The sequence below is a fragment of the Megalobrama amblycephala genome, linkage group LG9 (genome assembly GCF_018812025.1).
Source record: "Megalobrama amblycephala isolate DHTTF-2021 linkage group LG9, ASM1881202v1, whole genome shotgun sequence".
NCBI classification, from domain to species: Eukaryota; Metazoa; Chordata; class Actinopteri; order Cypriniformes; family Xenocyprididae; genus Megalobrama; species Megalobrama amblycephala.
The window spans coordinates 38730517-38752754 of record NC_063052.1 but is presented as its reverse complement, the minus strand read 5'-3'; the positions used below and the strand labels follow the sequence as shown (position 1 = coordinate 38752754).

Below are 22238 nucleotides of genomic sequence, written 5' to 3'. Positions count from 1 at the left end.
ATGGAATAAAGTGAATTCACATCTTGGTATTATCATAACCACAGTGAATTATGAGTCAATCTAAAAGTGTTATCTACATCAATAAAACATTGTGAGATAAATAGACAATATTATAGATAAAAAGCTCTTATCAAAAATGAGATTTTACACCCACGGAAAAAAACATACCTGCAATCAGCAATAAAAAAAACATTAATGGGACTAAGAACCGCAGCAGCAGACATGATTTAATCAGTCTGTTGTTTTTGTATGTAATCATGTGCTTGATGGACATGTTTGACCATTGAATCTAGCTCTGCTGTGTATATTTGTTTATGTTCATTAAGCTGCTTCACCAAGTGCTCATTTGCAGTGTTGCCATGTACACTTACCGGTATATGCATCTTTAGTTCCATGTTAAGAAGTGAAGTGACACCTTAGTTCATTCTGTTGACATGTGCCCTAGCTTCTAGTTGGTATGCTCATGATCTTAATTTATATTTCAGTTTGTTTAATGAACTATGCTATCAAATGGCTTCAGAGGATTTAAGTAATGCTAATCATATGGACACTTTTATACTTCTGTCATTGTGGAGGTTGACAGCCCTAGCCCTCATTCCATTCGTATGCAACAGAGTGGCAAGGATATTCTTGGGAAAAAAGAAATTTGTACCACAAAAATTATCCTCAGAAGCAAATCATACATTGAAACAAATGTGTGCAATGACATTTTTCACATGTGTTCCTGTCTTGACTGATGCAAATGAACGTACAGAGACTTTGCTTTTATGTTTTAATAGTTTTTATTAGTTTTTTACTGTAAAAACACATACATTACAGATTCTAATATAACTACTGTAGACACCAACAGTATAAAATAATGTGTCTAACCATGACAATTTGTGCAATAATGAGAACATGCTATTATACCTGCATATATTAACTTATCTGCTGAATTACTGACACTATATTTTGAATGTATATCCAGAGGAGAACTGCCCCCCTGGTGTAGCATCCCAAGGTTTTTCTTCTATATTATCCAACTTCTTATCGAGTTTTTCACTCTTTGCCACAATTGCCTTTGACTTCCACACTCGGGGGCTAAAGATATTTTGTATTATGTACTTTATATTATGCCTGTTGTTTTGTTAAACTGACCAAAGTTGTTGATGTGACCAAAATCTTAAATCTTGTCATTTATACAGTCATGGCAGTGATATACACCAAGTTGTAATAAATTGTACAATCCCATACAGATTCATAATCCTTTGTATCACACCATAAATTAATAACCCCAACTTACAACTGCTATATCTAATGCTTTTTCTGATACATACAATATTAATATAGTCATGATATATGCTATATAGCAAATGTTAATTTCTTGATTATTTATATTGTATTCACAAATAAACTATACTATCACTCAGCTCTTAACTGTTAAATGTGGACAATTTAGCATCAATATCATAAAACTATAGTATAGATGTTAATGCCATGTAAGCATCTGAGGCTTCATCTTCATGGCAAAAACTCTTACAGTTAAAAAAACAATGGTTACTCGCATACAATACTAAAACTCTGTAAAGCTGATTGCAATTGTAATTCAACACCTACTGTAAATACACTTTAGCTAGATCTGGTTGCTGTGTTCATCCCAATCCTCAGCTCTTGGTAAAGATGCTCCTTTTGCAGTTTTCTACTGTTTATCATGCTGTACCATTAGTCCCAGAACAAGGGCCTTAGAAATAGAGAGACAAGATAAAACACATGATAAATCATGTAGAAATATGCCTGTATACAAAGTCAACCAGTACGTACAGATCCACAGTGCACACTATAATCATATGCTATAGCTCTTAAAACTTGTACATTTAATATCCAATGCTCAAATGAAATTGTATACAGCTCTGGAAAAAATTAAGAGACCACTCCAAGTTCAGAAATCAATGTTAAGTGGTCTCGTAATTTTTGTTCCATAGCTGTAAGTCATAAAATATTCCATATTACAGTTCTCATCGTCATTGGTACATTCATTTGTGTTAGTCTTTATACTTACATTCGCTCATTCTCCATATAAAAGCCCTGGTAATTCAGATGAATTGTCACTCTCTCGTTGCATCTCTGATACCGGTCTTTACTGCATTTTTGAGACTGTTTATTGCATATATACCTTTGTAACCAGAAATTACAAAGCACAGCATCATTAAATAGTCTTTAACAAACCTGACATTTGGATTTAATATAAATTATATACAGTGGGTACGGAAAGTATTCAGACCCCCTTAAATTTGTCACTCTTTGTTATATTGCCATTTGCTAAAATCACGGAAGTTCATTTTTTTTCCTCATTAATGTACACACAGCACCCCATATTGACAGAAAAACACAGAATTGTTGACATTTTTGCAGATTTATTAAAAAAGAAAAACTGAAATATCACATGGTCCTAAGTATTCAGACCCTTTGCTGTGACACTCATATATTTAACTCAGGTGCTGTCCATTTCTTCTCATCATCCTTGAGATGGTTCTACACCTTCATTTGAGTCCAGCTGTGTTTGATTATACTGACTGGACTTGATTAGGAAAGCCACACACCTGTCTATATAAGACCTTACAGCTCACAGTGCATGTCAGAGCAAATGAGAATCATGAGGTCAAAGGAACTGCCTGAAGAGCTCAGAGACAGAATTGTGGCAAGGCACAGATCTGGCCAAGGTTACAAAAAAAAATTTCTGCTGCACTTAAGGTTCCTAAGAGCACAGTGGCCTCCATAATCCTTAAATGGAAGACATTTGGGATGACTAAAACCCTTCCTAGAGCTGGCCATCCGGCCAAACTGAGCTATCGGGGGAGAAGAGCCTTGGTGAGAGAGGTAAAGAAGAACCCAAAGATCACTGTGGCTGAGCTCCAGACGGAAGCCTCTCCTCAGTGCAAGACACATGAAAGCCTGCATGGAGTTTGCCAAGATGGTGAGAAATAAGATTCTCTGGTCTGATGAGACCAAGATAGAACTTTTTGGCCTTAATTCTAAGCGGTATGTGTGGAGAAAACCAGGCACTGCTCATCACCTGTCCAATACAGTCCCAACAGTGAAGCATGGTGGTGGCAGCATCATGCTGTGGGGGTGTTTTTCAGCTGCAGGGACAGGACGGCTGGTTGCAATCGAGGGAAAGATGAATGCGGCCAAGTACAGGGATATCCTGGATGAAAACCTTCTCCAGAGTGCTCAGGACCTCAGACTGGGCCGAAGGTTTACCTTCCAACAAGACAATGACCCTAAGCACACAGCTAAAATAACGAAGGAGTGGCTTCACAACAACTCCGTGACTGTTCTTGAATGGCCCAGCCAGAGTCCTGACTTAAACCCAATTTAGCATCTCTGGAGAGACCTAAAAATGGCTGTCCACCAACGTTTACCATCCAACCTGACAGAACTAGAGAGGATCTGCAAGGAGGAATGGCAGAGGATCCCCAAATCCAGGTATGAAAAACTTGTTGCATCTTTCCCAAAAAGACTCATGGCTGTATTAGATCAAAAGGGTGCTTCTACTAAATACTGAGCAAAGGGTCTGAATACTTAGGACCATGTGATATTTCAGTTTTTCCTTTTTTAATAAATCTGCAAAAAATGTCAACAATCCTGTGTTTTTCTGTCAATATGGGGTGCTGTGTGTACATTAATGAGGCAAAAAATGAACTTAAATGATTTTAGCAAATGGCTGCAATATAACAAAGAGTGAAAAATTTAAGGGGGTCTGAATACTTTCCGTACCCGCTGTATGTATACAGAGTCTAAGTATTGGAACAGTAAAGATAAAATTTCTCTGTTATCTGTGATGTCAAGACATCTATAAATATGATTAATATGAGGCAGAAGTACAGAATGTCACATTTTATTATTGACTGTTTCAAAACAAGAACAAGATTTTTAGAGTTTCATCCCTCTGCTGTCAGGGTTTTGGGTGGTGGAAGGAGCAAGGACTCAATTGCAGGGAAGAGAGGGCTTTTATTAATAAAAAAAAATAAAACAAGAAACAACAAAAACTACCCCATGGGGAAAAACAGACTAGACTAGACTAGACTAGACTAGACTAGACGAGAGAAACATATGATGATGAACCAGCACAGGACTGCAAACACAAGGAGAATAAATAGGAGAGCAAACAAGGCAGGTAACGAGGGACAGGTGGGGCAAATCAACCAATAATCAGGTAACAAGGTGGGTGGGGTCAAGACCATAGACATGAGAGCATGTGGCACAAAAACACATGACAAGCCATGTGCTCACACTAAACAAAACAAAAACACAAGCACATGGCCAATGAAGACAAATCACAAGCCATGTGCTTACACAAGACCAGACATGAACAGGCAACTATGAAAACTCATAAGCCACGTGTTCACACAAAACAATTAAGACAACATGAGAGCACGCAGCCCGTGAAACAGACTGCGTGCTACACAACACAAGACAAAAACAACATTAAAGCAAGCGGCAGGTGGAAACAACCGCGTGCTACACAAAACATGACAATATAAGAGCGCCTGGCCAATAAGAACCGACCAGGCGCTAAACAAAACATGAGACAAGAACGCACGGCAAGTGAAAGAACACCCGACCGTGCGTTCACAATAAAGACAGGACTGGAAGCGCGAGTGTCCGAATCCCGACACGAAACCGAAACCAAACTAGACATGAGTGCCAGGATCATAGCGCCACGCTCCCAACATGAAACAAGAGAGCGCACGGCCCGAGAACACTCGAGACCGTACGCTCACACAAGGACAGGACGAAAACGGGAGTGTTAAAGCTCTGTCACAAAACCAAGAAATAAACTAGACAGATGTGACAGAACCCTGACATCTGCCTAATGTGAGCATTAGTATATGAAGTGCTTCATATGGCAACAGGACAATTACCCAAACACAAGTACTGCCAACTCAATCAAGATTATAATGGTAAAGAAAGTTTGGGTCTTAGATTGGTAAATTCTACAGATTTAAATCCTATTGAACAAGCATTTCACCAGCAGAAGAGGAGACTAAAGGCAGAAACTCCCCCAAACAAGCAACCGTTGAAAATGGCTTCACTAAAGGCCTGAAAAATCATTTCAAAGTGTAAAACCAAGAGTGTGCTGATGTCTATGGGTCACAGACTCACTCTTGTGATGGTTTGCAAGGGATTTACAATTAAATATTAACTTTTCCACTTTTATATTTGCTTAAAGTTAAACTGTTCAAATACTTATGCTCACATTAGGCAGAGGGATGAAGCTCTAAAAGTGCTGTTTTAAAATGTGAAAGCTCTAGTCTCCAGACCAGCATATTTACTGGTGCAAAAAGTATGAGGATAAAACAATACAAACCCGTGAACTTCCACAGTACAGTCTGGTCTTGTGTAGGACCTTTGAAACACCTTGAGTGCTTCCTCCAGTAAAAAGCCAGCATCAACCCTAGATGTGGATAAATATTATGCAGATAAAATAATTTAGATTTTAGGGACTGATAATACCATACTTAATACATGCTTTCCACACATTCATTTGAATAATTCCATAACGATTAAAATGGATGAGAGCCATGTACCAATTGGGGTATTTCATATGCATCTACTTGCAAGAGCATTGCAAAATGAAATGGCAACAGTTCTTTCGATGTGGCTTTTAAAAATGTTTTGTTTACTAAACAGTTTTGTCTGTCTCTATACCTCACAAATGAGTGACTGTGTGTAATCAGCGTGTAATCTCACTTTCATTCATACTGAAACTCATTGAATGAAATGGGGTAATGTGTTGTAGAGATAGTTCACTCAAAAATTACAATTCTGTCATCATTTACTCACCCTCATGTGGTTCCAAACCTGTATGACTTTTTCTTTTGTGGACACAATATATTTTGAAAAATGTTGGTAAGAATATTGTTTCAGTCTCCATTGATTTCCTTTGTATTTTTTTTCCATACAATGGAAGTCAACGGGAAGTGAAACTGTTTTGTCATACCACCATCCTTTAAAATACCTTATTTCAAGAAGAAAGAAGTCTACGGAGCCCCAGACAGTAGGCTAAATTTTTCCCTCGATTTACTAAATTGTGTGCACGATTTATATTTCGTTCCCTCGATTTATAAGTCATGCACATGATTTATAAATCGAGGGAAAAATTTAGGAAATTGTGTGCACAATTAAATTTTTTTCTTGCATGTCATGTGTGGGTCATATAGATTGTAACAAAATTTTTGGGTGAACTATCCCTTTTAATATGTGCTACACTGTACTTCCTAAAACACCTGACAAATTCATATAGAAACAGAATAGAATGTGACTTCAGATTTTTTTTCTTACAAGAGTTCTGTTACACTGGGGATCTTCTGGATGATCTGAAGGATCCAAACAGAAAACTTCTTTGTCATTTCTTTGCTTGTTTCCATTTTTAGCTTTTGCAGTTCAGAGAAAGAACAGAAAAAATGCATTAACGCATCTAAATCCCTTTGGCGAAGTATCTGAATATTGGTCCAGTCGATGCGGATTAGCTCTGAGCGTGGCAAGGTGAGAGTCAATGAAGATAGCGTAGGGTCTTCATATGAAGTTTTTATGCAGATACTAAAAAGAAAGAAAGAAAAAACTGTAACTGTCACTGGCATCAGTGTTATTGTGTCTATAAACCAAAAACCAAAAAAGATTTTTAACTAGCATGGTATTATGCTTAATAAATATATTTAGTATTCACACTTAATTCACTTAAAACCAAACTCCCGATTTATTTCCTGATGCAGCAAATAAATAGACATTTCAAGGAACTTTGCTGCCGTTCCATGGCTGCATCAGGCGCAAGGATATTACGCAGCGCCTCTCACAAACGTCTCCATGGTTACAAGGCACGCTCCCTGTGCAAGCAGGCCCTGTGTCTCAATCAGCTCCCTAGTTCAGTAGTCAGGGCACTGACCAGGGAGTCAGCCATTTTAAGGGCTGTCTCAATCGCAGAATCCTTCCAGGGCACTGAAACGTTCGCTCCCTGAAAAGTCCCACAATGCACCGTGAAAACCAGGGAGCATCGATGCTCACTATGCTCCCTTAACGGAAGTTCTGAAGCGCGAAACTTGAATCACGTGAGCCAACTCACTACACATAACGATACGATAGATCAGGGATGGACAACTCCGGTCCTGGAGGGCCAGTGTCCAGCAGAGTTTAGCTCCAACCCTAATCAAACACACCTGAACCAGCTAATCAAGGTCTTTAGGATTAGTACACAGCAAAAACTGCAGTGTTAAATTAACTCTCCTGGGAGTACATGTGAGACCATACTCAAGAGTGTTAAAGTGTTAAAATAAGAGTGTTAAAAGAACACTGAAAAGTGTTAAAGTTAATGAGTTAATTAAGTGATTAATTGAGTGATGATTGACCAAAATTGAAGACACCTGATGATAACAAGCAGAATCACCAAAGGAGAAAATCACAATTTTTAAGCCACCATCGTGGAGATGAGGGTTTGTTTTAGTTGGGCTCTTGTCCCTTGACTTTTTAAAATAAAATTTTGTTTGGGCTGTTTTAACTGAGTTATAACATCCAGACAAACAAAGAGAAAAAATGATCAGGTGTTGGTTATGTTTTCACATAATCATTATTTGATTTGAATCACTGAACTCATTTAGAGCCCAATCTCTGAGTTAGATTTACATTATTGATTACAGCAGCACTGAGATTCTACAGCACAAGATCAGCTTTATCAATATAATCTGAAGGATTTCACAAACAGTTGTTCTGAGCAAATAAAAAAAAATCCTTCTCTTAGGCACACACAGACATCAAGAATCAGCCTGTGAATCTCAACAGTGGTGAGAATAATAAACCATGTTGCAGTGCTTTCTACTAAGCTGAATTGTCTTAGTAATTTCCTTTATTCTCATATTTTATTTTGTTCCGTTTATGTGACTTTTTAGTAGCTTGTTTTCTAATGTTCAGAGTTGATCTGTTGATCAGAATATGTTGCTTGTCACCGTCATTGAGATTCTCAGGCTGATTCTTGATGTCTGTGTGTGCCTAAGGGAAAGATTTTTTTTTTTTTTTTTTTGCTCAGAACAACTGCTTGTGAAATCCTTCAGATTATATTGATAAAGCTTATTTTCTGCTGTAGAATCACAGCTCTGCTGTAATCAATAATGTAAATCTAACTCAGAGATTGGGCTCTAAATGAGTTCAGTGATTCAAATCAAATAATGATTATGTGAAAACATAACCAACACCTGATCGTTTTTTTCTCTTTGTTTGTCTGGATGTTATAACTCAGTTAAAACAGCCCAAACTAAATTTTATTTTAAAAAGTCAAGGGACAAGAGCCAACTAAAGCAAACCCTCATCTCCACGATGTGGCTTAAAAATTGTGATTTTCTCCTTTGGTGATTCTGCTTGTTATCATCAATAATGGTCAATCATCACTCAATTAATCACTTAATTATCTAATTAACTTTAACACTTTTCAGTGTTCTTTTAACACTTTTATTTTAACACTTTAACACTCTTGAGTATGGTCTCACATGTACTCCCAGGAGAGTTAATTTAACACTGCAGTTTTTGCTGTGTACTAATCCTAAAGACCTTGATTAGCTGGTTCAGGTGTGTTTGATTAGGGTTGGAGCTAAACTCTGCTGGACACTGGCCCTCCAGGACCGGAGTTGTCCATCCCTGCGATAGATGTTTTTAAAAATACAAACCGTTATTTTATTATATTTCAGCATAAACATACATCACTAGACAGGTAATGAGCATAATCTAGCTAACACTTATAATTTATTCACGGCTGAAATGTTGCACGTAAGCAAATAATTAATCATAATGTACTTTAAATAACATTACAAGTAATGTCAGAAAATATCAGCTCTGTTGTTGTTCATAAATACCAGTAGTGATGTTGTACAATGAGGACGTTGTCACGTCGCCGGAAATAGAGTCATAAGTGTCCCAATGTGTAGTGAACCAGCAGCTTTTACTGTCCTTACCAGTGCCCGAATTCGTGTACACGATATACTGATTCACGAGCTTGGGAGTAGTGATGTGTCGTTCTTGAACGATTCGTTCATTTTGAACGAATCTTTAATGTGACTCGGGAAGAACGAGTCGTCTCGGGGGGTGATTCGTTCAGTCGCGCATGTGCAATATTCTACAGGTCCTTCTCAAAAAATTAGCATATTGTGATAAAGTTCATTATTTTCCATAATGTAATGATAAAAATTAAACTTTCATATATTTTAGATTCATTGCACACCAACTGAAATATTTCAGGTCTTTTATTGTTTTAATACTGATGATTTTGGCATACAGCTCATGAAAACCCAAATTCCTATCTCAAAAAATTTGCATATTTCATCCGACCAATAAAAGAAAAGTGTTTTTAATACAAAAAAAGTCAACCTTCAAATAATTATGTTCAGTTCTCAATACTTGGTCGGGAATCCTTTTGCAGAAATGACTGCTTCAATGCGGCGTGGCATGGAGGCAATCAGCCTGTGGCACTGCTGAGGTGTTATGGAGGCCCAGGATGCTTCGATAGCAGCCTTAAGCTCATCCAGAGTGTTGGGTCTTGTGTCTCTCAACTTTCTCTTCACAATATCCCACAGATTCTCTATGGGGTTCAGGTCAGAAGAGTTGGCAGGCCAATTTAGCACAGTAATACCATGGTCAGTAAACCATTTACCAGTGGTTTTGGCACTGTGAGCAGGTGCCAGGTCGTGCTGAAAAAACGAAATCTTCATCTCCATAAAGCTTTTCAGCAGATGGAAGCATGAAGTGCTCCAAAATCTCCTGATAGCTAGCTGCATTGACCCTGCCCTTGATAATACACAGTGGACCAACACCAGCAGCTGACATGGCACCCCAGACCATCACTGACTGTGGGTACTTGACACTGGACTTCAGGCATTTTGGCATTTCCTTCTCCCCAGTCTTCCTCCAGACTCTGGCACCTTGATTTCCGAATGACATGCAAAACTGAGCAACAGTCCAGTGCTGCTTCTCTGTAGCCCAGGTCAGGCGCTTCTGCCGCTGTTTCTGGTTCAAAAGTGGCTTGACCTGGGGAATGCGGCACCTGTAGCCCATTTCCTGCACACGCCTGTGCACGGTGGCTCTGGATGTTTCTACTCCAGACTCAGTCCACTGCTTCCGCAGGTCCCCCAAGGTCTGGAATCAGGTCCTTCTCCACAATCTTCCTCAGGGTCCGGTCACCTCTTCTCGTTGTGCAGCGTTTTTTGCCACACTTTTTCCTTCCCACAGACTTCCCACTGAGGTGCCTTGATACAGCACTCTGGGAACAGCCTATTCGTTCAGAAATTTCTTTCTGTGTCTTACCCTCTCGCTTGAGGGTGTCAATGATGGCCTTCTGGACAGCAGTCAGGTCGGCAGTCTTACCCATGATTGCGGTTTTGAGTAATGAACCAGGCTGGGAGTTTTTAAAAGCCTCAGGAATCTTTTGCAGGTGTTTAGAGTTAATTAGTTGATTCAGATGATTAGGTTAATAGCTCGTTTAGAGAACCTTTTCATGATATGCTAATTTTTTGAGATAGGAATTTTGGGTTTTCATGAGCTGTATGCCAAAATCATCAGTATTAAAACAATAAAAGACCTGAAATATTTCAGTTGGTGTGCAATGAATCTAAAATATATGAAAGTTTAATTTTTATCATTACATTATGGAAAATAATGAACTTTATCACAATATGCTAATTTTTTGAGAAGGACCTGTACAGGTTCTGTACTGCTAGAAGTAGTTCACCTGATGATTCAATTGATTAGTTCATTTCATGAGTCTTTCGGGTTTTTGAGTCGTTCCTTAATCACGTGACAGACCCATACGCTACCAATGTATTCTGAGCCGGAAAGAGAATTGATTAGTTCTTTTTATGAGTCTTTCGGGTTTTTGAGTCCTTCCTTAATCACGTGACATACCCATACACTATGCTGTGTGACCCAAGCACATTATATTTATTAGTAAATAACGTTAACTCTCCAGTTTTGTTTGAGTTTGTGTTACAACTGTTAAAGCTGAAGTTATCATAACCTTGATGTTTTAAACTAACATTAATAATTCAAATTCAAAATGTTATTTGCTTTTATGTCATTATGTCCTTTTTGAGCAATCTTCTTATACATATATTAGACCAATATGTCAAATCTGCCTAGGAAAAGCAATTATTATAACAGCAAACTCAAAATTGGAGTAAAAATGAACAAACTAGGCTATAAATACTTTGTATTGTAGGCTTGGATTATTATATTATTATATAGCCTAGTGTTTATTTACAGATAGACAGTCAAAAAGATAAATTAATCAATATTTTATTTATAACAGGGCTTTATTTATTTATAATAACACACCACAGATCCTCAAGAAACATTAACAAAAACAGTGACAGAAATGTCAGAAATAGCGTATGGGTCTGTTACGTGTTTAAGGAACGACTCAAAACCCGAAAGACTGATGAAGAGAACTAATCAATTCTCTTTCCGGCTCAGAATGCATTGGCTTAGTGTATGGGTCTGTCACGTGTTTAAGGAACGACTCAAAAACCCGAAAGACTCATGAAATAACCTAATCAATTCTTACCGGCTCAGACTGCATTGGTTTAGCATGGGACTGCCTGTCACGTCATTAAGGAATGACTTAAACCTGAAGACTTGTCAGACAAGAGGTGAGGTGAGCTTAATCAGCTTGTCATAAACTGAAGACCCAGGTAAAGAATTAATCATTTCTGAATCTTATAGCATTGTAGTTTTGTATTGTGATCAACGTTTGCATAAGTAGTAGATGTGTTGGGGAAGTAACACGTAACATTTTAATTACATTTTGCTAAAATGAACGAAATGAACGAAATGACTCGAAAAAAGATTCGTTCATTTTGTTGAACGAAGACTCAAAAGTCCGAGTCAGTAAAATGATCCGAACTTCCCATCACTACTCGGGAGCTAGGGAACTGATTGAGACACACCCATAGGGGACACACCCAGGGGCTCACAGGCGCTGCGTAATATCATTGCGCCTGATGCAGCCATGGAACGGAAGCAAAGTTCCTTGATTATTACACCAGAATGAGAGTATAGTTCCTAGCCATATCGGCCTAGAAAATCACAACTTTTCATTTTCCGTTGGTCTTAGTACACGATTTAACTACAGAAGAGTCAAGTTTTAAATAGGAGAAATATCGAAACTCTTTGGTCATTTTTAAGCGAGATGCTAACGGTCTAATCAGATTCAATGAACTATGCTAAGATATGCTAAAAGTGGTACCGCCAGAACCGGAGATCGGCTGAATGGATTCGAAAACGGTAAAACTCAACTGTTTAACTCTAGGGGAGTTGGAAAATGAGCCTATTTTCAAAAAAAGTGGAGTGTTCCTTTAATGTAAAATGTTACCTGACAGTTCACTTTACCTATATATTTCTTCACTGAGTGACAGCTCAAGTGAGTGGACAGAACAATTCCAACAATCTGTACTGAAGCAGTAAATATAAAGACTGCAAATCAAATCAGAAAAAAAAAGATTATATATATATATATATATATATATATATAAAGAATAAAGCACAATGAAGGATGATAGTGCATGTGTGCATAAAATACATTAAATGTATTTGAGTCAGTGGTTTTAAAAAGACATTACCTCAGTGAGCTCAGGGTCCTTGTCCTTCCTCTCACAAGAGCACTCATCAGTTCAATGAGAAAAGAGTCTGATATATTTAGATAGGAAATCCTTCAAAATCAAATCCAGAACATTACTGCACAGACTAAATAATCAAGTCAAATGTGCAATTACAACTTTCATCATAATATTATTCTGTGATCAGTTTCACAGTTTTAATATTTTTAATATTTTAGGAATGCCTGAGCATGATAAAAACACTGACAGCAGTACAGCAGGCAGAAGAATCATAGACAATGTTTCACATGTTAATCCGGCGGCAGTGATAGACAGTTCATTCATGTGTGAATGCACTGACAGCAGTACAGCAGGGCCCAGCAGTCTGTTCTTCCCAGTACAGCATCTCTTGTTTTGATATTATTCCAGGCTTCCATTGCTTCTTTCACAAATTCTGCTTCATGGAGTTCATAGAGACAGTTAAGCCAAAACAGTGTTCTACCCTCAAATGGATAATCAGTTCGAAGTTCTTCTAAAATCCAATTCTTCAGATGATTCTGTGCATTTGGATGAACAACCAGACCATGTCTTTTCCTTAGTATGTGTCTCACATCCTTATTTAACAGACCAAAAGCAAACTGCACCACAGCTGCAAACCGTGGAGGATGTTCATTAGGGCAATGTTCACATGAATCCATAAATAATAGCTCTCTCACTTTTCTCAGGGACTCTTCATCTTCCAGAAGGACATAGTACAGAGCAGTGAAGAACTCCTGAAAGCTGAGATGCATGAAACTGAACATCGTCTCCTGGTGGATTCTTCTCTTAAACAGGAACTTGCACAGGAATGGATTGCCAGCAGGGTCTGAAACCATTTCATTTACAGTTTCCTCATCAAACATGACTTGTTTTTCCAGCATCCCTCTCTGTGCCAGCTGACCCAGACTCCTCAGCAGGCTCGGGACAGACTGACTCAAACCCTGACAGTGATGCTCCAATAGAGTGGACACAAAGTCAATGTAGATGGAGGTGGTGGTTTCCAGTCCACTTGTTACATTCGCACCACCTTCAAATCGTTCCTTGATAGTTGTGCAGATGATCCAGCAGATAAGAGGGATGGAGCAGGCAGTGATGAGTGTTTCATTTGCTTTCACATATTCATAGGCTTTCCTGAAGAGCTCCTCATTCTGGAAGAACTTCTGGAAGTACTCCTCCACCCCCATCTCAGAGAATCCCATAATCTCAGTGAAACGCTGAGGTGCTTTGAGCAGATTACTCAGTGTGTCTGTAGCTGTAGATCTGGTGGTGACCAGCAGGAAGGACTCTGGCAGGATTCGACCCTTCAGCAGGTCACAAAGAGTCACTTGAGGTGGAGCTCTTTGAACCGGATCAGTGTTTAGTGACATGTGATCAATGTCCTCTGTGAGTCTCAGCTCATCAAATCCATCGATGATGAACAGCACCTTCTCTGGTGAATGCTGTAGTATCTGTGAGATCTGATCTGATGTTAAACTGCAGCTGTTGCTTAAGATCTCGACCAAACTCTTTTCGCCAATAATGCAGTTTATTTCTTTACACTTTAAATGGAACACAATATCAAACCGTTCTTTGTAGAGGTCACCAGATGCCCAGTCCAGCATGATCTTCTGCACAGTTAAAGTTTTCCCATTCCCTGAATTTCCTTGCAGTATAACAGCACCGGGACTGATTCTGTGATCATCTGGGTCGAACAGAGAGTTCAAATAGGAAGATTCATGACTGTTGCTGGAGTTGAGGACCTGCTGGAAGCTCTCTCCACTAGAGCAAAGCTCTTGTTGTCTCTCTTGACGACCTCTGTATCTCTGAAGGATCAGAGGTTGTGTGTAGCGCTCAGACAGCAGCACATTTTGACCAGGCGCAAAGTTATACTCTTTCACATACTGGTATTCTCTGCAGATCTTCTTCTTGTATTTGAGAATCACTGGGCTGATTTCTGTAGAAATTGTAATTGTTCATATGCTTAAGTGCTTTTTTTCTTAGAAATTCTAATTCTAAAGAGTAAGAAATTTCAGAGCAGGCAGTAGATACCAACTACATTATGAGGTGGAAGAAGTGCATTATTCAAAACATTTTACTGTAAAATTTGTCAGTCACCTGGGGTTTGCGTTTTTTCAAAGTGTGTGTGATTCTCAGTGACACCTGCAGAAAATTAGACACATTTGAGTAAGACAATTCACATATATTTATAAACATTTTACATCTATCTATCTATCTATCTATACAAGATTCATACAATGCACCTTGTAAGAAAGTGCATACATATGCACTTTCTCACAAGATGCAAAACTAGGTTGTAAGCACCTTGAACTTTTTAAAGGGAATAGGGAAAACTTTTAAAGGGAAAATTTGTGTAATTACTAACTTTCTAATTTAGTTTCAATTTACTAACCCTCATCTTGTTTCAGACCACTTTTTTTGTGTCTTTTCCATAATAAAAGTGACTTTAAATTATGGACTTGTGCTGTAGAATCCCAAAATGACAGAAAAAGCATCATTACGTGGTCTGTGTAGCTTGCACTATATTCCAAGTGTTTATCCCAAGTTGCACAGCTATATCTGATGTATGGACCAAAATCAATATTCACTCATAATTTTCCCATCTGAAGCTCAAAAATGCCTAAAAAATGAAGGTGAGGAAATTACAGTGTTGTCATCTTTGTGTGAACTATCCTTACACATTTTGCATAGTTTTTATTTATTTGAATAGACATAGAACATAAGCATAAGCATTTTAGTTGTAATTGAACAAATTCATTTAACGGGATAAAAAATTAAGATGAAATACTTAAAGGTGCCGTAGAATGTCTTTTTAAAAGATGTAATATAAGTCTAAGGTGTCCCCTAAAATGTGTCTGTGAAGTTTCAGCTCAAAATACCCCATAGATTTTGTTTTTATTACTTTTTTTAACTGCCTATTTTGGGGCATCATTAAATATGCACCGATTCATGCTGTGCGGCCCCTTTAAATCTTGTGCTCCACGTCCCAAGAGCTCGCGCTTGCCTTCAACAGCATAAACAAAGTTCACACAGCTAATATAACCCTCAAAATGGATCTTTAAGTGTTCGTCATGCAGCATGTCTAATCGCGTAAGTATGGTATTTATTTGGATGTTTACATTGATTCTGAATGAGTTTGATAGTGCTCCGTGGCTAAAGCTAACATTACACACTGTTGGAGAGATTTATAAAGAATGAAGTTGTGTTTATGAATTATACAGACTGCAAGTGTTTAAAAATTAAAATAGCTATTGCTCTTGTCTCCGTGAATACAGTAAGAAACGATGGTAACTTTAACCACATTTAACAGTACATTAGAACATGCTAACGAAACATTTAGAAAGACAATTTACAAATCACTAAAATATCATGATATCATGGACCATGTCAGTTATTATTGCTCCATCTGCCATTTTTCACTGTTGTTCTTGCTTGCTTACCTAGTCTGATGTTTCAGCTGTGCAGATCCAGATGTTAATACTGGGAACATAATGTTGGGAACATGGGTTGGCATATGCAAATATTGGGGGCGTACATATTAATGATCCAGACTGTTACGTAACAGTCGGTGTTATGTTGAGATTCGCCTGTTCTTCGGAGGTCTTTTAAACAAATGAGATTTATATAAGAAGGAGGAAACAATGGAGTTTGAGACTCACTGTATGTCATTTCCATGTACTGAACTCTTGTTATTTAACAATGCCGAGGTAAATTCAATTTTTAATTCTAGGGCACCTTTAAGCTTTGTATAAGAGCTTCTGCAGTTTGTTCAATGCTACCTGTAACAGTACAAAGTTCACATGGTATATGGGCCAAAATGTGTGTGCACTTACCCAAGTCTTCTAACAGAAATGGCTCCAGCTTTAACAGTTGCAAAAAAAAGGCAGATTTAACCTTGTTTCCTCCAGAGTGCAGCACTTCATAAAGCTCTCTCATTTTGTCCTGGTGAGTATATGCTGCTCTGATCTTACAGTACGGCTCCCACTCCAGCATGCCACCTGACCGCAGCTCATCCACAATCGGCATCACCATTTTTACTCTCTGGACAAGTTTCCCCCAGTGGGCATCCACAAACTGAGCACCTGGTGGAGAGATTATAAGATGATAAATGGTAACAAGGAAGGAATCCCACAATTTTAGACATTCAGCATACTGCCAGCTTTAAACATCAGTAGTAATTTGGACATTTAAGTTACATTTAAACATCAGTTCCAGTGCAAACAGATCAGTCCAAAACATTAGTCAAGCACACCCCACATAGTATTATATTAACAAATAATATTGCAGAGAGTGTTGATATTAGTAAATTAACCAATTTTATGGTTCTTGAAGTTTCAATAACTGTATATTCTTCAATAAAAACAATAGTTAGTGTAGCAAACACTTATTTGGGCCACTTCACTTGTAATCAGTGTAACACAGACTATTCTGCATATAACTTTCTCTTATTTTACTGTAGTAACAGTACTTACACTCTGAGTCTTGGTCCATGGTGTCTCATAAGTGTCTGTGACGTGTTGGAGAGAGCAGTGCTCTAGGAAACAAAACATAGTTTGAGATGTCTTCTAGCGACAGTTGAAGACAGCTTTTGTGACACATGGTTAAAGATTGCACTATTAATATGTGGTAAATTTAATTACCATGTAAAAAAATACTCTGACATGCACTTTAAATTGACGTTTGGCCTTTTCTGAATAGTTACAAAACCAAATGGTATGGATTCAAGAGGGTTTTCAAGTTTAACCAATAAAATGTACACAAAACAATGACTAATATGACCGTCTGTTTTAATTTTAGGACAGTTTTACTTCCAAACATTTCAAAGTTTAATGCGTAACTCTGAGACCTACTCCAAGATCTGATAGTGCCTGAATGCCAGCTCCTTTCAATGACCCAGTTGAACCAGTTCTCAGATTCCAGATAAAGACTTGTATTCTGTTAACCAGGAAAAACAAACGAAAGAAAAACAACCCAGAACATTTGATCATTTCAAACAATGTATACTACAATTACAGAATTTAGAAAATGCAAAACTTAGGATGTGGGAAACATTCAGGGTAATAATAAAGACAAATTATATATGTTTCAGAAGTGAAAGCAAAGAAACATCAACAACACAAGTACAATTTAAGAGACATTTGTAATTACACTAAACAAGAAAAAGAATTTAGATGACTTTTGGTATGCTCTTTGTTGAGAAATCTGTGCAATGAAAGCACTAATAAGAGTTAAAATGTTACCTGATCCTCTCCAAAATGTGGATTCTAGTTCTGCTGGTCCAGGTAATGTGGTTTATATTTGATCTTTCTGTTTTTTTTTTTGTTTTTTTTTAAATAAAACAACTAACATCAGTGCTGAAGGTTTGTCCTCTACGCCTGCTTTCCTTCAGATCGACAGTGTTATAACTTTGCTTCTCTTGAAGGAGCTCAATTTAGATTTGAAACTGCAGGAACTAAGAAACATGAGAAACAGGTTGAACCTGAACTTGAAGAAGACAGTCCTAAAAGTGCCCTCAACCTGCATAGTACACATTTTTGTACTAAGGTAACACAAGCCACGTGTGACTTAAAATCACACAAACAAACGAAAATCTCCAAAATCTGCTTGAAATACAGCTAAATTTCTCTCTAAATGCTAACATTAAAATATCTATATCCAGCAATTAAAGATTTTTGCTGAAGATCTACTAAAACATAATTTACTCATTTCGTTCAGATCTTGTTGAGAAGTTTGTACAGTGGTGCGACAAGAATTACTTGATCTAAAATGATAAGAGGACAGATGAAATGTTTTTTTGTCTATAACAGATTGTCTACAGGCAGGAAGCAGAACACATATATAAAGTTTGTCCTACTGCTTTTCATTATTATACACAGTCTCTGTAATGTCACACAGTTATTATATAAAGGTTCTTAAGACCCATCGAGATTTATTTCTTCATACTCAAACAGTTCAGGTAAACATTCAGTTTTCATCAGGCAGTGCAAGTTTAGATACGGGGAGGAACAGGAATAAGTAGTGAACATTACAATAGCATTACTGTATGATAAAACATTGAAAATGTCAATAATACTGCATAAAAGGTATAAACTCACTTTATGTCTTCAGTACATTTCTCTTCACAGAACTCAACAGCTGAACGAATGCTGAATGCAGCGGTCAGCATTTACTGCATCTAAATCTTTATAGAAACACAGAACAGCAACATACATTAAACATTCAATCCAGCATAAAGACACTTAGTTAAAAAAAAAAATCATGATGTTCAAAATGCACTTAGGACATTTTGGAGATTCCTTTAGTAACTTGATTCCCAACTGCATTAAAAGACCAGGGAGCCACTCAGCAGCACCAGAGCCCTTTGAACAAGCATTAAAACTACAAAATAGAGATGTTACTGTGAGAAGGAAAAGATAAGGTTGACATGTTTGATTCTACACTAGCTGTTACAAGCTGAGAAAATGTGAATGTGATACTGGATGCCTTTGAACGTGGACATTTGACAATGAATTCTGACAGTGACGGTTCATTCTGTGGGCTTGAACAACACTTCACCACATTCAACCTGCATGGAAACATATTTCCTCCTTGTCCAATAAGTCTGAATGCAGGAGTCTAACAAAGAGGTCGCCCAACATTGCATAGTGAAACTGGTCAAATAACTGTATTTATTAGTGATTCATAAAAATAGCAATACTATTGTGTGGGAAAAAATCCTTACACAAGCTTTCAAAGCTGAAGAACCAGAGACTTTCTGAATCATCAGTCATTAATCTGTCAATCAGAGTAAACCATCTTTAGATCAATATTAAAAGCATGGAGTTTGGGTCTTAGCTGTGCAAAAAAGAAAATGTTCTTGAGATATGAGGATGAGGGCAGTGTCAGCTGAGATGTTCTTCACAGCAATCTGAAGTCCACCCACATTCTTCATGTGCAGAGCATTAAGAACCTGCAGCACACTTTCATCTGACTGACAACTGCTGTTCAGTCTGTAAAGGAGTTTTATATTCTTATCAGTTTATCCGACAATTATCAGTCACATATAAGACCAACAGCTCTGTGCTGATCAGAAAAGACACAGATCTTTACTTCAGTTCTCGAAGCTGCTTTCCTTCTCCAAGAGCTGAGAGCAGCTGAGAGTTAACTCAACTAAACATAAGTTAACTAAACTTGAAGATAAGCTGTTTCAACTCACAAATAGTCAAGACAATGGATTACTTTGTTTAATTTTTAAATTACAGTAATCCAATGTCTTGACTATTTGTGAGTTAAAAAAAGCTTATCTTCAAGTTGAGTTAACTCACATTTTTAAGGCAGCAGGTGAACTTTCATTTCTAAGTTTAACCAGCTGAAAATGTTTTACAGTGGTGAATTTAGGTAGTGCCGATTATGATGCCTGTGTGCTAAAATAGACCTACATTTATACTCTACAAACATACCTATAAATGCAAAACACCAACATTTTTTTTCCACACAAATTATGAGTACAGGGACAGAATATAGACCCTTTACAGCCCACGTGATCAAATAGTCGCGCGCGCATTTTGGCAACGGAAGTGGTGTTGTTCCCCAGTGGTTCGCAACTCCGAAAGTTTATGTATATATATATATATATCTGGCCACTGTATATTTGGCCATCTGCTAACGTCTTCTATCCACTCCACTATAGTACACGGATCTGGTAGCCGGATAAAGTCAACTTTTTAAAATAACTTTCTTTGTCTGTGTTGCTTAATCTGCTCGCGTAGCTTGACACGCTGCTGATTCTCGCCATAGTTTCGTTGCCAAAATGCGCGCGCGTACGTTGCTACGTCACAGGCACGTGCACAGGTAGGGCTCAAGCTGTGCAGATCACATGCCCTTTTTGTCCTTACACTCCGAAGTGCCCTTTTTTTGGAGGTGTTTTATTTTATTTATTCATTTTCTTCAATAAATCAATGCTATTCGTCACCCTTTAAGCATGTCTTACTGATTTACAAATATATTTAGCCTAATAAAAGGTATTAAAAAGAGCTTGTGACAAAATCGTTTTGGTTCCGCTCAAACTGTCAGTCAAACCTCTTAACTCCGACCCCTGAGTGCCGCGAACTGAAGTTCCACTTCCACAGCAGAGCAGCTGAACGTACGGTGGCCCAGTAGTGCACAACACAACGAAATTAAAAAAGCAAACATAAGTTCACAACACAACGAAATCGAGACACAACACAACAGAATCGAGCCACAACACAACGGAATAAAGCCACAACACAACGAAATCGAGCCACAACACAACGGAAATGCTCCCGACCACTAGGGGGCTCTCAGAGCTCGGTAAAGTTAGTTTTCCTTGCCACTGTTCTATAGAGTCGGCAGTAATATCAATACCACGATTAGTTTAAACAGTATGTAACCACTGCATATCGACATGAAATATTAATTCAATATCACCTACGTGCAAAATAGCTTCATATTTAGGCCTATACTTGTGAATGATTTGACGCGCTACCACGGCGCATGATGAAGGGAACGTCTGCCAATCCCACTAAGTGGTTAAAACGTATAATTTGTATTCATTAAAATTACTTTTAACATTTAAAAACAGACATATTCAAATTCCAAAGCTTGTCAGTCTTACCAACAGGAACTAACAACCTTTGGAATTTGAACATGTCTGTTTTTAAATGTTAAAAGTAATTTTAATGAATACAAATTATACGTTTTAACAACTTGGTGGAATTGGTGGATGTTCCCTTTATCATGCGCCGTGGTATCGCGTCAAATCATTCACAAGTATAAATATGAAGCTATTGTGAACGTAGTTGATTTTTAATTAATATATCATGTCGATATACAATGCTTACATACTTAAAACTAATCATGGTATTGATATCTTTGTAAAACTGTCGACTTTATAGAACAGTGGCAAGGAATAGTAATATTACCTAGCTCTGAGAGCCCCCAAGTGGTCGGGAGCATTTCCGTTGTGTTGTGGCTTGATTCCGTTGTGTTGTGGTTTAATTCCGTTGTGTTGTGGCTTTATTTCGTTGTGTTGTGGCTTGATTCCGTTGTGTTGTGGCTTGATTCCGTTGTGTTGTGGCTTGATTCCGTTGTGTTGTGGCTTGATTCCGTTGTGTTGTGGCTTATTCCGTTGTGTTGTGGTTTAATTCCGTTGTGTTGTGGCTTTATTTCGTTGTGTTGTGGCTTGTTTCCGTTGTGTTGTGAACTTATGTTTGCTTTTTTAATTTCGTTGTGTTGTGCACTACTGGGCCACCGTATGAACGTCTTGCAACGGTAAATAAATATCTTGTTGTTTGAATAATTAGGCTACAAGTCGTTGTCTTTACGAAAGAAACACTAGTATGTCTATAAAGTTTCATATTTTATGCATTTGAGGCCTGAGACCGGCGGCGGAGAGAGAGAGAGAGGGGGCTAGCATTTGCCATCTAAGTTAGTCATAGCCAATAGCATACAAATAGCTTTAAATAGCCTGTGAAAACAGTAGTATTACATCTTTTATAAATTGAGATTTTGGCCAAACGTATTTTACAACAGGAAAACCTGAGCGCTCATAACCTATTGATGATGACGTAGCCTAATGTGATGATGTTTTTGCAC

The 22238-nt window shown here is 37.9% G+C and overlaps 2 protein-coding genes across 3 annotated transcripts; both read right to left on the bottom strand.

The window, feature by feature from the left end:
* Positions 1–301: 301 nt before the first annotated feature.
* Positions 302–12865, bottom strand: LOC125275833 (NACHT, LRR and PYD domains-containing protein 1 homolog). 2 transcript variants are annotated; one of them, XM_048203126.1, is made up of 6 exons: positions 12633–12865; positions 12403–12486; positions 6325–6582; positions 5351–5437; positions 2039–2152; positions 303–1720 (listed from the first exon to the last, which is right to left on the bottom strand). In XM_048203126.1, the coding sequence occupies exons 1-6, from the start codon at positions 12677–12679 to the stop codon at positions 1702–1704; spliced, it is 609 nt and encodes a 202-aa protein (XP_048059083.1). In that variant the 5' UTR covers positions 12680–12865; the 3' UTR covers positions 303–1701. The 2 variants fall into 2 exon arrangements, with proteins under 2 accessions (XP_048059085.1, XP_048059083.1); XM_048203128.1 differs by lacking the exon at positions 12403–12486 and having other exon boundaries at positions 302–1720.
* Positions 12866–12891: 26 nt separating this feature from the next.
* Positions 12892–20856, bottom strand: LOC125275832 (NACHT, LRR and PYD domains-containing protein 1 homolog). Its single transcript, XM_048203125.1, has 6 exons — positions 17885–20856; positions 17495–17579; positions 17117–17178; positions 16478–16726; positions 14742–14786; positions 12892–14580 (listed from the first exon to the last, which is right to left on the bottom strand). The coding sequence occupies exons 3-6, from the start codon at positions 17133–17135 to the stop codon at positions 12950–12952; spliced, it is 1944 nt and encodes a 647-aa protein (XP_048059082.1). The 5' UTR covers positions 17136–17178; positions 17495–17579; positions 17885–20856; the 3' UTR covers positions 12892–12949.
* Between the last annotated feature and the right edge of the window lie 1382 nt (positions 20857–22238).

Bases quoted from the DNA above. Each gene is read 5' to 3' on its own strand.
- LOC125275833 (XM_048203126.1), bottom strand. From the start codon at position 12,679: ATGAGTGCTCTTGTGAGAGGAAGGACAAGGACCCTGAGCTCACTGAG. The intron at 6,583-12,402 runs GTAAAGTGAACT...CTTTCTTTTTAG, and splicing joins CTCAGTGAAGAAATATATAG to TATCTGCATAAAAACTTCAT. The intron at 2,153-5,350 runs GTTTGTATTGTT...CTGGTTACAAAG, and splicing joins TGTACTGTGGAAGTTCACGG to GTATATATGCAATAAACAGT.
- LOC125275832 (XM_048203125.1), bottom strand. The intron at 14,787-16,477 runs GTAAGTGCACAC...AATTTTCTGCAG, and splicing joins ATTTCTGTTAGAAGACTTGG to GTGTCACTGAGAATCACACA. The intron at 14,581-14,741 runs GTGACTGACAAA...CAATTTCTACAG, and splicing joins TGAAAAAACGCAAACCCCAG to AAATCAGCCCAGTGATTCTC.